This window comes from Mobula birostris, chromosome 15 (assembly GCF_030028105.1).
Source record: "Mobula birostris isolate sMobBir1 chromosome 15, sMobBir1.hap1, whole genome shotgun sequence".
Lineage (NCBI taxonomy): Eukaryota > Metazoa > Chordata > Chondrichthyes > Myliobatiformes > Myliobatidae > Mobula > Mobula birostris.
This window is the reverse complement of record NC_092384.1, coordinates 29,749,632-29,766,740: the sequence shown is the minus strand read 5'-3', so window position 1 is coordinate 29,766,740 and position 17,109 is coordinate 29,749,632. Positions and strand designations below refer to the sequence as shown.

Here is a 17,109-nt window from a genome sequence, read left to right as displayed (position 1 = left end):
AATCCCATTCTACCTTCTCCCCCCCCCCGTAAACTTTCATGCCTTGACTAATCAAGAACCTGTCAGCCTCCACCTTCAATACACCCAATGACCTGGCCTCCATGGTCGCTTGACAAATCCTACAGGTTCACCACCCCGTGGCTGAAGAAATTCCTCCTAATCTCTGTTCTAAATAGATGTCCCTCTATTCTGAGACTGTGCCCTCTGGTCCTGGATTCCCTCACCACAGGAAACATCTTATCCATATCCACTCTATCTAAGCCTTTCAACATTTGTTTGGTTTCAGTGAGATTCCCCCCCTCATTCTTCTAAATTCTGGTGAGTGCAGGCCCAGAGCCATCAAACGCTCTTCATACGATAACCCTTTCATTCCCAGAATCGTTCTCATGAACCTCCTTGAACCTCCTCCAATGTTAGCTCATCTTTTATTAGATAAGGGGCCAAAACTGCTCACGATCCTCCCCAAGTGAGGCCTCAGCAGTGCTTTATAAAGCCTCAACGTTATATCTTTGCTTTTATATTTTAATCCTCACAAAATGAATGGTAACATTGCATATGCCTTCCTCAGCGCCGACCCAACCTGCAAGTTAACCTTCAGGAAATTCTGTATAGGGTCTCACAAGTTGATTTGCACTTTGGATTTTTGAATTTTCTGCCTGTTTTGGAAATAGTCTACGCTTTGTTCCTCTATATGACCGTACGCTTCCCGACACTGTATTCTGCCACTTCTTTGCCCACTCTCCTCATCTGTCTAAATTTTTCTGCAGCTTCTCTATTTCCTCAACATTACCTGCGCCTCCAACTATTTTCATATCATCTGCAAATGTGGCCACAAAGCCATCAATTCTGTCATCCAAATCATTGACATAAAAATCAGTGGTCCTAACACTGACCTGAAGAACACCACTAATGACTGGCAGCCAACCAGAAAAGGCTCCCTTCATTCCCGCTCTGCCTCCTGCCCGTCAGCCAATCCTCTTTCCATACTAGTATTTTTCCTGTAATACCATGGGCTCTTGTAAAGTAACCTCATGTGTGGCACCTTGTCAAAGGCCTTCTGAAAATCCAAGTGCACAACAACCACCGATTCTCCTCTGTCAGTGATCTTTGCTATTTCCTCACAGAATTCCAACAGATTTGTCAGGCAAGATTTTTCCTTGAGGAAACCATGTTGGCCTATTTTATCATGTGCGTCCAAATACTCTGAGACTTCATCCTTAACAATTGACTCCAACATGTTTCTAACCACTGAGATCAGACTAACTGCCTGTATTTTCTTTTCTCCTGCCTCCCTCCCTTTTTGAAGACTGGAGAATCATTTGCCATTTTTCATTCCTCTGGAACCATGGCGGAATCTAGTGATTCTTGAAAGATCATTACCAGTGCCTCCATGATCTCTCTACCCACCTCTTTCAGAACCCTGGGGTGTAGTCAATTTGTGTCCAGGTGACTTATCCACCTTTGGACCTTTCAGCTTCCCAAGCACTTTCTTCCTAGTAATAGCAATTGCACTTACTTCTGCCCCCTGACACTCTTGAACATCCAGCATAATGTTAGTGTCTTCTGCAGTGAAGACAGATGCAAAATACTTATTTAGTTCATCTACCATTTCGTTGTCCTGCATTACCACAACTCCATCTTCATTTTCCTGCAGTCCATTATCTACTCTCATCCCTCTTTTACTCTTCATATATCTGAGAAAATGTTTGGTATCCTCTTTGATATTATTGGCTAACTTGCCTTCATATTTAATCTTTTCCCTCCTTATGGCATTTTTAGTTGTCTTCTGTTGATTTTTAAAAGCTTTCCGATCCTCTGACTACCCACTAATTTTTTGCACTGCTATTTGCCCTTTCTTTTGCTTTTATATTGTTTTTGACTTCTATTGTTAGCTGTGGTCGTGTCATCCTGCCTTTAGAATACTACTTCTTTGTATCAATTGTGTGTCTTCTGAATTTCTCCCAGAAACTCCAGCCATTGCTCTTCTGCTATCATCCATAAAGCTCATCGTCAATGCTCAAAGTTCTGGAGGATCTGAATGGGTCGGGCAGTGTTTGTGGAGGGAAATGGACAGTTGTTATTTCAGGTCATGAACCTTCAGACTGTGCAGATGCTGCATTCCCTCTACAGATGCTGTCTGACCCACTCAGTTCCTCCAGCACTTCAGGTGTTACTACTGTATTTCCTATTTTTTCCCCCTGGATTTTTAGCATCTAACTTTTGCTTTATGAGTGCAATCTTATGTAAGGTCATGAATCTCAAACATTAAGTCAGTTTTTACCTCCACAAAACAGACAGGTGCTGCCTGGAATGCTGAGTAAATTTGACATTTTCTGATTTTTATATACGTTTCTGTTCAAACTTGTGTTCCACTAAATTTTAACATAAAAATTCAGTTACAGACTTGAAAAGCTGTTGTGATATTTTAAGAGTACGATCATTGGTGATTCGAGATGGTGATTCTGTTGTCCCTTTTTATATTTCCCCAAGGTTAATCTTTCTTGTGTAATTCTACCCCTTCGACTTGATCTGTTATTATTTATATGATTTCCAGATTGTTTAATGGCATTTCCAGTAGACAAGTGTAAAGGAGAATGAAATAATTGATACTTCAGATCCAATGTAGCACAAAAGGAAACACAATAAGATAAGCATTAATAAAAAACACAATAAATATAAATACATAAGATAGCCCATAAACATAGGAGCAGAATTAGGCCATTTGGCCTGTTGAGTCTACTCTAGCATTCAATCATGGTGGATCTTTTTTTCCCCTCCTCAGTCCCACTCCCCAGCCTTCTCCCTGTAATTGTTCACATGTCCAATCAAGAACCTATCAACCTCTGCCTTAAATACACCCAACGTCTTGGCCTCCACAGCTACCTGTGGTAATAAATTGCACAAATTCACCACCCTTTGGCTAAAGAAACTTTGCATCTCTGTTTTAAATGGACACCCCTCTATCCTGAGACTGTGCTATCTTTTCCTATGGTGGGGGAGGCTAGGAAACATCCTTTCCACATCTAGTCTGTCTAGGCCTTTCAACATTTGGAAGGTTTCAATGAGATTCCCCCCCGCCAATCCTTCTAAATTCCAGTGAGTATGGACCCAGAGCTATCAAACGTTCCTTGTATGATAACTCCTTCATTCCCCGAATCATCCTTGTGAACCTCCTCTGAACCTTCTCCAATGCCAGCACATCTTTGATGAGGAAATCAGAATTGTTCACAGTATTCAAGGTGAGGCATCACTTCCCTGCTCTTGTATTCTAGGCCTCTTGAAATGAATGCTAACATTGCATTTGTCTTCCTCACCGCTGACTACTTGCAAGTTAACCTATAGGGTGTTCTGCTCAAGGGCTCCCAAGTCCCTTTGCATCTTAGATTTTTGGTATTTCTCCCTGTTTATAAAATGGTCTGTCATTTATTTCTATCACTAGAGTGCATGACCATTCATTTTCCAACATCGTATTTCATTTGCCACTCTTGCCCATTCTCCTAATCTGTCTAAGTCCTTCTGCACCCTACCTGTTTCCTTAACACTACATGCCCCTCCATCAATCTTTGTATCATCTGCAAACTTGGCAACAAAGCTGTCTATTCCATCATCTAAATCATCGATATACAGCATAAAGTCGTCCTAATAGTGACCCCTGTGGAACACCACTCGTCACTGGCCGCCAACCAGCAAACTCGCTGCCTCGCTGCCTGTTGAAATTGCGGGGGCCCTGGCAGAAATATTTAAAATGTCGCTGTCTACGGGTAAGGTGCCGGAGGATTGGAGAGTGGCTCATGTTGTTCCGTTGTTTAAAAAAGGATCGAAAAGTAATCCGGGAAATTATAGGCCGGTGAGTTTAATGTCGGTAGTAGGTAAGTTATTGGAGAGAGTACTAAGAGACAGAATCTACAAGCATTTGGATAGACAGGGACTTATTAGGGAGAGTCAACATGGCTTTGTGCGCGGTAGGTCATGTTTGACCAATCTATTGGAGTTTTTTGAGGAGGTTACCAGGAAAGTGGATGAAGGGAAGGCAGTGGATATTGTCTACATGGATTTCAGTAAGGCCTTTGACAAGGTCCCTCATGGGAGTTAGTTAGGAAAATTCAGTCGCTAGGTATACATGGAGAGGTGGTAAATTGGGTTAGGCATTGGCTCAATGGAAGAAGCCAAAGAGTGGTGGTAGAGGATTGCTTCTCTGAGTGGAGGCCTGTGACTAGTGGTGTGCCACAGGGATCAGTGCTGGGTCCATTGTTATTTGTCATCTATATCAATGATCTGGATGATAATGTGGTAAACTGGATCAGCAAATTTGCTGATGATACAAATATTGGAGGTGTAGTAGACAGTGAGGAAGGTTTTCAGAGCCTGCAGAGGGACTTGGACCAGCTGAAAATATGGGCTGAAAAATGGCAGATGGTTTAATACAGACAAGTGTGAGGTATTGCACGTTGGAAGGACAAACCAAGGTAGAACATAGGTAAACCAAGGTTAATGGTAAGGCACTGAGGAGTGCAGTAGAACAGAGGGATCTGGGAATACAGATACAAAATTCCCTAAAAGTGGCGTCATAAGTAGATAGGGTCGTAAAGAGAGCTTTTGGTACATTGGCCTTTATTAATCAAAGTATTGAGTATAAGAGCTAGAATGTTATGATGAGGTTGTATAAGGCATTGGTGAGGCCGAATCTGGAGTATTGTGTTCAGTTTTGGTCACCAAATTACAGGAAGGATATAAATAAGGTTGAAAGAGTGCAGAGAAGGTTTACAAGGATGTTGCCGGGACTTGAGAAACTCAGTTACAGAGAAAGGTTGAATAGGTTAGGACTTTATTCCCTGGAGCGTAGAAGAATGAGGGGAGATTTGATTGAGGTATATAAAATTATGATGGGTATAGACAGAGTGAATGCAAGCAGGCTTTTTCCACTGAGGCAAGGGGAGAAAAAACCAGAGGACATGGGTTAAGGGTGAAGGGGGAAAAGTTTAAAGGGAACATTAGTGGGGGGGCTTCTTCACACAGAGAGTGGTGGGAGTATGGAATGAGCTGCCAGATGAGGTGGTAAATGCGGGTTCTTTTTTAACATTTAAGAATGAGTTGGACAGATACATGGATTGGAGGTGTATGGAGGGATATGGTCCGTGTGCAGGTCAGTGGGACTAGGCAGAAAAATGGTTCGGCACAGTCAAGAAGGGCCAAAAGGGCTGTTTCTGTGCTGTAGTTTCTATGGTTTCTACCTATCAGCCAACGCTCTAACCATGCCGGTAACTGTAATACCATGGGCTCTGGTAGGCAGACTCATGTGAGGCACCTTGTCAAAGGCCTTCTGAAAGTTCAAATGTACAACATCCACTGCACCCCCACCCCCCCCAACCTTATCTATCCATGTGTAATCTCCGCAAAGAATTCCAACAGGTTTGTCAAGCAATATTTTCCGTTAAGGAACCATGCTGACTTTGTCCTATCTCGTCCTGTGTCACCAACTACTCCATATCCTCATCCTTAACAATTGACTCTAATATCTTCCCAACCACTGAGGTCAGGCTAACTGGTCTATAATTTCCTTTCTGCTGCCTTCCTCCTTTCTTAAAGAGTAGAGTGACATTTACAATTTTCCAGTTTTCTGGCACCATGCCAGAATCCAATGATTTTTGAAAGATCATTGCTAATGCCGCCACAATCTCTACCATTAGCTCTTTCAGAACCCTAGGGGGCAGTTCATCTGGTCTGGGTGACTTCTGTACCTTCAGGTCTCGAGATTTTTGTAATAGTAACTGCACTCACTTCTCATCTGTCACACCCTTCAATATCTGGCACAGTGCTGGTGTTTTCCACAGTGAAGACTGATGCAAAATAGTCATTTTGTTCATCTGCCATCTCCTTGGCCCCTGTTATTATTTCTCTGGTCTCATTTTCTAGTGGTCCTATATCCACTCGCATCTCTTTTTTTATTTTTTACATGCTTGAAAAAGCTTTTACTATCCACTTTAATATTGTTTGCTGGCTTGCTTTCAAATTTCATCTTTTCTCTGTAATGATTATTTTAGTTGCTCTCTGTAGGGTTTTAAAAGCTTCCCAATACTCTTGTCTAACCACTAATTTTTGTTTTGTTGTATGCCCTCTCTTTTGCTTTTACATTAGCTTTGACCTCCCTTGTCAGCCACTGTTGTAATATTTTGCCATTTCAGTGTTGCTTTATGTTTAGAATACATCTATCCTGCACTTTCCTCATTTTTCCAAGAAACTCATTCCATTGCTGCTCTGCTGTCATCCCTGCCAGCATCTCCTTCCAATTTACTTTGGCCAGCTCCTCTCATACCACTATAATTTCTTTTACTCCACAGAAATACTGCTACGTCAGACTTTATTTTCTCCCTATCAAATTTCAAGTTGAACTTTGATAGTCATATTGTGATCACTGTCTCCTAAGGGTTCTTTTACCTTAAGCTCCCTAATCACCTCTGAGTCGTTACATGACAGTCAATCCAGTATAGCTGATCCACGAGTAGGCTCAACATCAAACTGCTCTAAAAAGCCATTTCATAGGCATTCAATAAACTCACTCTCGTTTTGAGATCCATTCGAACCTGATTTTCCCAACTGACCTGCATTTTGAAATCTCCCATGACTATCATAACATTGCCCTTTGGACACACCTTTTCTATTTCCTGTTGTAATCTTTGGCCCACATCTCAGCCGCTGTAGGGAGGCCTGTACATAACTGCCGTCAGGGTTCTTTTACCCTTGCAGTTTCTTAACTCAACTCACAAGGATTCAACATCTTCTGATCCTATCTACTACTGATTTTTCTACTGATTTAATGCCATTATTTACCAACAGAGCCACGCCTCCCCCTCTGCCGACCTTCCTATCCCTCAGATACAACATGTAACCTTGGACATTCAGCTCCCAACTATAACCATCCTTCAGCCATAATTCAGCCACAATTCAGTGATGGCCACAATATCATACCTGACAATTTGTAATAGTGCAACAAAATCATCCACCTTATTTCTTATACTCTGTGCAATGAGATATAATACTTTGAGTGCTGCATTTGCTACCCTTTTTGACTCTGCATCACTATTGCACTGATACTCACCCTGCTGGCTGCAATTATGTCCTGTCATCTCCCTGCCCTTCCTGACAGTCTAACTGCACCGTATCTTTGCTTAACAGCTCTAACAAACCTGCCCGCAAGAATATTGGTCTCCCTTGGGTTCAGGTGCAACCTGTCCCTTTTGAACAGGTCATACCTTCCAGAGAAAAGATCCCAATGATCCAAGAACCCAAAGCCTTGCCCCCTGCACCAGCTTCTCAGCCACACATTAATTTGCCAAATCATCCTGTTTCTACCCTCACTGGCGCTTGGCACGGGCAGCAATCCAGAAATTACCACAGTTCAGAAATATACAAGATAGCTTGTGTACTGTACCTTAATTGGTTGTATATCCATAAAGTGACGCTGGACACAGAAGTATTTGTGCGTGGACAGTGAGGAAGACTATCAGAGCTTGCAGTGGGATCTGGACTGGCTGAGAAATTGCAGATGGAATGTAAGGTAGACAAGTGCGAGCTGTGCACTTCAGTAGGACCAACCAGGGTAGATCTTACACAATGAATGGTCGGGCACTGAGGAGTGTTGTAGGACAAAGGGATCTAGGAATATAGGTCCATAATTCATTGAAGGTAGCGTCACAGGTAGATAGGGTAATGAAGAAAGCTTTTGACATATTAGCCTCATAAATCAAAGTATTGAGTACAGGAGATGGGATGTTATGTTGAAGTTGTTTTAGACGTTGGTGAGCCCTAATTTGGAATATTGTGTGCAGTTTTACTCACCTACCTGCAGGAAAGATGCAAGCAAGGTTGAAAGAGTACAGAGAAAATTTACAAGGTTGTTGCTGAGTCTGGAGGACCTGAGTTATAAGAAAAGATTGGATAGGTTAGGACTTTATTCCTTGGAATGTAGAAGATTGAGCAGCGATTTAGTAGAGATATACAAAATTATGAGTGGTATAGATAGGGGAAATGGAAGGAGGATTTTTCCATGGAGGTTGGATGGGACTACAACTAGAGGTCATGGATTAAGGGTGAAAGGTGAAAAGTTTTAGGGAAATATGAGGGAAAACATCTTAATTCAGAGAGTGGGGAACAAGCTGCTAGTGCAAGTGGTGAATGTGAACTCGATTTCAATGTTTAAGAGAAGTTTGGATAGGTATATGGATGGTAGGGGTATGGAGGGCTTTGGTCCCGGTGCAGTTTGATGGATGTAGGCAGTTTAAATGGTGGGCCGTAGGTCCTATTTCTGTGTTGTACTTTTTATGAAATGATGAAATAGTGGTGTAGAGGGTAATGCAGAGGGAACTTGAAGCTCTCAGCACCATTGATGTAAACAGGAGCATGTGCACTACTTCCCTTTCTATTATCGACATCTTTACTGTCCAAATGTTCCGATGTGAGTGTAGAGCTAGAGAAATGGACTTCACTGTGGACCTGCTTCAGCAGTGGTGAATTGCAGTAGGTCAGATTGTCTGGGGGTCTGGAGTTAATGTGTGCCCCAAACAGCCTTCGTGATGGTAAATGTCAGAGCCACCAGGTAGTAGTTACTGAAGCATATTACTTTATATTTCTTAGGTACCGGATGATGTGGAGGCTTTGCAAACAGCTGCAGAAGAGGTTTACTAGGATGCTGCATGGATTAGAGAAGAGCTTTAAGAGGAGGTTGGATTAATTTGTGTTTACAGTGGAGTGTCAGAGGCTGAGGGGAGACCAGATACAAGTTTATAAATTATGAGAGGCAGTAGACTGCCAGAATCTTTTTCCCTAATTAGAAATGCCAAGTGCTAGAGGATATGGATTTAATGTAACAGGGAGAAATTTAAAGGAGATGAGTGAGACATATCTTACTTTATACTTTATTGTCGCCAAACAATTGATACTAGAACGTACAATCATCACAGCAATATTTGATTCTGCACTTCCCACTCCCTGGATTACAAATATTAAATATTAATAATATAAAAATAGTAAAAAATTAGTAAATATTTAAAATTTAAATTATAAATCATAAATAGAAAATAGAAAAATGGAAAGTAAGGTAGTACAAAAAAACTGAGAGGCAGGTCCGGATATTTGGAGGGTACGGCCCTGATCTGGGTCAGGATCCGTTCAGCAGTCTTATCACATTTGGAAAGAAGCTGTTCCCAAATCTGGCCATATGAGTCTTCAAGCTCCTGAGCCTTCTCCCGGAGGGAAGAGGGATGAAAAGTGTGTTGGCTAGGTGAGTCGTGTCCTTGATTATCCTGGAAGCACTGCTCTGAGAGCGTGCGGTGTAAAGTGAGTCCAAGGATGGAAGATTGGTTTGTGTGATGTGCTATGCCGTGTTCACAATCTTCTGCAGCTTCTTTCGGTCTTGGACAGGACAGCTTCCATACCAGGTTGTGATGCACCCTAGAAAAATGCTTTCTACAGTGCATCTATAAAAACTTTGAGGGTTTTAGGGGACAGGCCAAATTTCTTTAGTTTTCTCAGGAAGTAAAGGCGCTGGTGGGCCTTCTTGGCAGTAAACTCTGCTTGGTTGGACCAAGTCAAGTCACTTATGATATTGACCCCAAAGAACTTAAAGCTTTTGACCTGTTCCACTTGCGCACCACCGATGTAAATTGGGTCGTGCAGTCCGCTACTCCTTCTGAAGTTAACAACCAATTCCTTCGTCTTGCTGACATTGAGGGATAGGTTATTGGCTTTGCACCATGTCACCAGGTTCTTAATTTCCTCTCTGTACTCAAACTCATCATTACCCGAGATACGGCCTACAATTGTTATGTCATCAGCAAACTTATATATTGAGTTTGATGGAAACTTGGCTACACAATCATGGGTGTACAGTGAGTACAGCAGGGGGCTGAGTACACAGCCTTGTGAGGCACCGGTGCTCAGAGTGATTGTAGAGGAGTAATTGTCCCCTATTTTTACAGCCTGGGTCCTGTCTTTAAGGAAGCTGAGGATCCAGCTGTAGATCTGAGTGCTGAGGCCCAGGTTCCGGAGCTTCGGAATCAGTTTATTTGGAATGATGGTATTAAAGGCAGAGCTGTAGTCAATGAAAAGGAGCCTTACATATGCATCTTTATTCTCCAGGTGTTCTAAGGAGGAATGTAGGGTCAGAGAGATGGCATCTGCCGTTGACCTGTTGCTCCGGTAGGCAAATTGCAAAGCGTCGATGTTGACTGGTAGGCTGTGGTTGATGTGTGCCATAACCAATCTCTCGAAGCACTTCATAGCAATTGACGTCAGAGCCACAGGTCGATAGTCATTCAGGCATGCCACCTTGCTCTTCTTCGGCACTGGGATTATTGTTGCCTTCTTAAAACACGAGGGGATCTTAGACTGAAGCAAGGAGCAGTTGAAGATTTCAGCAAACACTCCAGCTAGCTCGCTTACACAGGCCTGGAGAACCCGTCCTGGGATGCCATCTGGGCCCATCGCCTTCCTTGGACTTATCTTCAGGAAGGCCCTTCTAACGTCCTCCTCGGTGATGATGAACCTCGATGCCACCAGGGCCGGTTCATCCGGAGGGAGCGGGACGCTCCTCTTCTGTTCAAATCTTGCATAGAATACGTTAAGTTCGTCAGGAAGAGAAGCGCCACAGTTACTGATATTCCCAGCCTTTTCTTTGTGCCCAGTGATCTCATTTAGATCCTGCTATAGTCTACTGGCATCCCTCTGGTTAGCCTGGGCTTCCAACTTGGCTCGATATTGCCTCTTGGCGCCCTTAATGGCTTTCCGGAGTTCACGCCTGGATCCTGTGTAGCGACCGGTATCCCTGGACCTAAAAGCCGCAGCTCTAGCCTTTAAAAGGGACTTGACCTCCTAATTCATCCAAGGTTTCCGGTTAGGGAATACCTGGATTGTCTTGCGAGACACACAGTCCTCCATGCATTTCCAAATAAAGTCCGTGACAGCTGAGGCATACTCATCAAGGTTAGCTCCCGAGTCCTTGAATACTAACCAGTCCACCGATTCAAAGCAGTCATGGAGGACCTCATCCATTTCCCCTGTCCAACACGACACTACTTTTGACACCGTGACCTCCCGCTTCAGTTTCTGTTTGTAAGCCGGGAGGTGGAGTACGGCCTGATGGTCCGATTTTCCGAAGTGAGGTCGTGGGATGGAACGGTAGGCATCCTTGACTGCTGTGTGGCAGTGATCAAGTATATTCGGGCCTCTAGTGGGGCAGGAGACATGTTGGTATAACTTTGGCAGCACCTTTCTGAGGTTGTCCTGGATAAAGTCCCTGGCTGTAACATATTCTTTTTATAGAGGGTGGCAGGTGCCTGGAATGGGCTTCCAGGAATAGTAGTAGAAGCAGATATGACGGTGGTGTTTAAGAGGCTTTTAGACAGGTACATGAATATGTAGGTAATGGAGGAATATGGATGGTGTACAGGCAGAAGACATTTAGTTTAATTTGGCATTCTGTTCAGTGCAGACATCATGGGCTGAAGGACATCCTCCTGTTCTATGTTCTGTTTCAAATTTGCAGCTTTGATGGTATTAGTGCTGGAGTTAGTGTTTTTATGCTGAAGTTTGTTTGCAGTCTGTCTTTTTATAATCACATGATTAACATCAACATTGTAATATTTGAATTATAATTTTTATGATCATTCTGATCCAAAGTTTGGCAAATATTATCATTTTGGGTTATTGCCTTTTTAGGATCATATTCACTGTCCAGGGCCAGGGGATGTTTTTGCCAAGCCCAGCTTTCTAACATAGCAGCTGATACCTCTAGAGATCCAAGCTGTTTTTGAGTAAGTTAAATTTCAAACCAATATTTTTTGTACAACATCTGGCCATAAATGGGAACCAGTCTTCATTTCTTAATGTAACTTGCAAGCAATAATCAGTCTGAAATTAAAAGGCCAAGTTTGCAAACAAATAGCACTGGATGCTCCCGACAGCTTGTAGTTGATATGCTGCACAGAGTTCCACCTTGGGTTATATTACTGCAGTCTATGAGTGATGCAGAATGTAACCAAGGAGGGGTAGCTGGTGCCAACTTCAGAAATCATTGATCTCAGCTCTTCAGAATTATTTTTCCTAATGCAGAAAATTTAGTTTTAAAGTTGCAGCATTGAATTTTAGTCTTTAGTTTATAATCTTTATCGTTGTTTGTTGATGAGTCATACTGTAAAACTACAGCAAAATTTTTGGCAACATAGCCCTGCCTGGATTATCTGTCAAATCAAAGTGCATAGAGTCATGGAGCACCACCCACAGAAAAGGACCTACAGCCCATTTAGTCCACGCCAAACTGTTATTCTGCCCAGTCCCATCGACCTGCACCTGAACCATAAATTTCCATGCCCCTCCGTCCCATCCATGTACTTATCCAAACTTCTCTTAACCTTCTCTTCAGGATGAACATAGAACATAGAATAGTACAGCACAGTACAGGCCCTTCGGCCCACAATGTTGTGCCGACCCTCAAACCCTGCCTCCCATATAAGCCCCCACCTTAGATTCCTCCATATACCTGTCTAGTAGACTCTTAAACTTCACTAGTGTATCTGACTCAGGCAGTGCATTGCACGCACCAACCACAGGCTTGCTAGACACGATCTGCCCTTCACAAAGCCATGCTGACCGTCCCTGATCAGACCATGATTCTCTAAATGCCTATAGATCCTATCTCTAAGAATCTTTTCCAACAGCTTTCCCACCACAGACGTAAGGCTCACTGGTCTATAATTACCCGGACATCCCTACTACCCTTTTTGAACAAGGGAACAACATTTGCCTCCCTCCAATCCTCCGGTACCATTCCTGTGGACAATGAGGACATAAAGATCCTAGCCAGAGGCTCAGCAATCTCTTCTCTCACCTCGTGGAGCAGCCGGGGGAATATTCCGTCAGGCCCCAGGGACTTATCTGTCCTAATGTATTTTAACAACTCCAACACCTCCTCTCCCTTAATATCAGCATGCTGCAGAACATCGACCTCACTCATATTGTCCTCACCATCATCAAGTTCCCTCTCATTGGTGAAACATGAGTTGCAACATGAAAGGTGGACAAAATCGAAAAGGGTGAATTCTCGACTGGAGATGTTATATTTGAATGCGCGCAGTATAGGGAATACAGTAGATGAACTTGTAGCACAGTTACAGATTAGCATGTACGATGTTGTAGGCATCACTGAATCATGGCTGAAAGATCACAGCTGGGAGCTTAATGTCCAAGGATACACATAGTACCAAATAAAACAGGCAGGAAGCAGAGGGGGTGGCATTGTTCTCTGAGTAAAAAGAGAAATCAGATCATTAGAAAGAGGTGACATAGAGCAAGAAGGTGTTGAATCATTGTGGATAGAGCTAGGAAATGACAAGGCTCAATATATCCTGATGGGAGTTATATACAGACCTCCAAACTGTGGTTAAAGATGTGGTCTACAAATTACAACAGGAGATAGAAAATGTATGCCAAAAAGAAAATGTTGCAATAGTCATGGGGAATTTTAATATGCAGGCAGATTGGCAGAATCAGATTGGTGCTGGATTCCAGGAGGGGAAATTCTAGAGTGCCTATGAGATGGCTTGTTAGAGCAGCTCATGGTTTAGCCCACAAGGGGATCAGCAATTCTGGGTTAGGTGTTGTGCAGTGAGCCAGAATTGATTAGAGAGCTTAAGGTAAAAGAATCTTTAGGGGCAAGTGATCATAATATAATTAAATTCATCCTGAAATTTGAGAAGGAAAAGCTAAAGTCAGATGTATCAGTATTACAGTGGAATAAAGAAAATTACAGAGGCATGAGGGAGGAGTTGGCCAGAATTGATTGGAAAAGAACACTGGCAGGGATGATGGCAGAGCAGCAATGGCTGGAATTTCTGGAAGCAATGGGAAAGCCCAGGATATATACATCTCAAAGAGAAAGAAGCATTCCAAAGGGAAGATGACACAACAAGAGAAGTCAAAGCCAACAGAACAACCAAAGAGAGGGCATATGATAGAGCAAATATTTGTGGGAAGTTAGAGCATTAGGAAGCTTTCAGATTACAACAGCAGGCAAGTAAAAAGTTATTAAGATAAAGATGGCATATGAAAGGATACCGAAAGTTTCTTCAGATAGATAAAGTGTAAAAGAGAGGCGAGAGTGGATACTGGGCTGCTGGAAAACGATGCTGGAGAAGTAATAATCTGTGACAAGGAAACGGCGGACAAAGTATTTTGCATCAGTCTTCATGGTGGAAGACACGAGCAGTATGGTGGAAGTTCCAGGTGTCAGGGGTCATGAAGTGTGTGAAATTACCATAACAAGAGAGAAGGTTTTTGGGAAACAAAGGTCTGAGGCTAGATCAGTCATCTGGACCAGATGGTGTATACCCCAGGGTTCTGAAAGAGATGGCTGAAGAGACTGTGGAGGCGTTAGTAATGATTTTTCAAGAATCACTAGATTCTGGAATGGTTCTGGAAGACTGGAAAATTGCAAATATCACTCCACTCTTCAAGGAGGGAGAGAGGCAGAAGAAAGGAAACTATAGGCCAGTGGTTGTGAAGATGTTGGAATCTATTATTAAGGATGAGGTCTCAAGGTAGTTGGAGGCACATGATAAAATAGGCCGTAGTCAGCATGGTTTCCTCGAGGGAAGACCTTGCCTGATAAAGCTGTTGGAATTCTTTGAAAGACTAACAAGCAGGACAGACAAGGGAGAGTCAGTTGATGTTGTGTACTTGGATTTTCAGAAGGCGCTTGACAAGGTGCCATAGTTGAGGCTGCTTAATAAGCTACGCGCCCATGGTATTACAGGAAAGATGCTAGCATGGATAAAGCAGTGGCTGATTGGCAGGAGGCAAAGAATGGGAATAAAGGGAGCCTTTTCTGTTTGGCTGCTGGTGACTAGTGGTGTTCCACAGTTGTCTGTGATGGGATTGATTTTTTTACGTTATATGTCAAAGATTTAAATGATGGAATTCATGACTTCATTGCAAAATTTGCAGACTATATGAAGATAGGGGAAGGGGCAGGTAATTTTGAGGAAGAGAGGCTGCAGAAGGACAGATACGCTTGTCTGAATTAAATTCTATGTGCTGTTCTTCAGCCCCTTTTGCCAGCTGGTCCAGAGCCCACCACAGGCTTTAATAACCTTCTTTGCTGTCCACAATATCCTCAGTCTTGGTGTCAACTGCAAATGTGCTGATCCAGTTTTTATTAAGTTATCATCCCCATCATTGATATGAACGACAAACAAAACTGGACCTATCACTGATCCCTGCGGCACGTCACTAATTACAGGCCTCCAGTTAGGCAACTATTTACTACCACTCTGGCTTCTCCTACTTAAGGAGTAAGATTTTCTTGCTCCTATTCCCCTACTTTCAGTGTCAATTCCAATCTACTACTACTTCCTGAATGCCATGTGACTGAACCTTATGGACCAGCCTCCCATGCAGGACTTTGTCAAAGGCCTTGCTAATGTCCATGTAGACAACATTCATTGCCTTTTCTTCATTATCTTTCCTGGTAACCTCCTCAAAAACACTTAAGATTGTTTAGACATGGCCCACCGTACACAAAAGCCATGTTGACTATCCCTAACCAGGGCCTGTTTATCAAAATAGTTATATATCCTGTCCCTTAGAATACTTTCCAATAATTTACCTACTATTGATATCAGGCTCACCAGCCTATATTTTCCCAGCTTATTTTTAGAGCCTTTCTTGAACAACAGAACAACATTAGCTATCCTCTGGTGCTCTGCCACCTTAGCTGTGGCTGAGGACATTTTAAATATCTCTGTCAGGGCCCGTGCAATTTATGCACTAGCCTCCCTCAGGGTACAAGGGAAACCTTGTAAGACCCTGAGCAGTTATCCACCCTAATTTGCTTCAAGCAGCAAACACCTACTTTTCTGTAATCGGTCTACAGTCCATGAGTGCACTACTGTTTTGCCCAAGTTCATTCAACTTGGTATCTGTCTCCCAAGTAAATATAGATGCAAAATTTCTATTTTAGGTCTCCCCTATCTTTTTTGGCTCCATGTATAGATGATCATGCTAGTTTTCAAGTGCACGCATTTTATCCCTTGCTGTCCCTTTTGCTCATAATATATTTATAGAATAAGATTCTCCATCACCTTGTCTGCCAGAGCAACCTCATGCCTTCTTTTAGCCCTCCTGTTTTCCCTCTTAAGTATTCCCTTGCATTTCTTATACTCGTCAAGTACTTCATTTGTTCCTTGCTGCCTTTCCTGCCTTAACCATATCCTCACTATCCCCCAAAAACCAAGATTCCTTAAACCTACGGGCCTTGCCCGTTATTCTAACAGGAATATGAACAGGAGTAATTTTGTACTCTTAATTCTTCATTTCTGAAGGCCTCCCTCTTATCAGGCAACATTTTACCAGAAGGCAACCTATTACAATCTACACCTGCCAGATCCTTTCTGATGTTGTCAAAATTGGCATTTCTCAATTTTAAATATCAACCAAAAGACCCTTCTGCTTAATTATTTTTAAACAAATGAAATTATGATCACTAGATCCAAAGAATTACCTTACACACTTCAGTCACCTGTCCTATCTCATTTCCTAAGAAGAGATCCAATATTGCACTCTCTCTAGTTGGGACTTCTATATACAGTATTTATGAAGGAAACTTTCCTGAACACATTTATCTCATTCAGTATGACGTCTCAGTGAATATGTGACAACTTATAATTTAACAACTATCACAACCTTATATTTCCTGCAACTGGCTGCTATCTCTACAAATTTGCCCCTCTAAATCCCATTGACTATTGGGAGGTCTATAATATAGTTCCACAAACATGGTCATCCCTTTAACGTTTGTCAGGTTTGCCCAAATTGCCTCAGCAGTCTAGCCCTCCAGTATGTCCTCGCTGAGCACTGTTGTGATATTTCCCCTGGTGAGTAGTGCCACCCTCCCCTTTAATGCCTCCCCTCTACCATGTCTAAAGTAAAGAACCCAGGAACATTGAGCTGATATTTGTGCCCTCTTACAACTAAGTCTCGCTAATGGCTACAACTTCATAATTCCTCATGCTCATCCATGCTTTAAGTTCATCTATCCCTCCTGCAATTCTCCGTGCATTA

At 42.6% G+C, this 17,109-nt stretch overlaps 1 protein-coding gene across 7 annotated transcripts in view; it reads left to right on the top strand.

The window, feature by feature from the left end:
- Positions 1 to 17,109, top strand: part of dus2 (dihydrouridine synthase 2) — a 148,530-nt gene that overhangs the window by 695 nt on the left and 130,726 nt on the right. Inside the window, exon 2 of one of the 7 annotated variants that reach the window (XM_072279530.1) lies at positions 8,632 to 8,718. The exons of 4 other annotated variants lie outside the window; for them this stretch is intronic. In XM_072279530.1, coding sequence (XP_072135631.1) covers positions 8,639 to 8,718 — 80 coding nt within the window. In that variant the 5' untranslated portion in view covers positions 8,632 to 8,638. Of the gene's footprint in view, positions 1 to 8,631; positions 8,719 to 11,712; positions 11,808 to 17,109 lie in introns of those variants that run through there. 2 more of the 7 variants (XM_072279533.1, XM_072279536.1) reach the window with 2 other exon arrangements.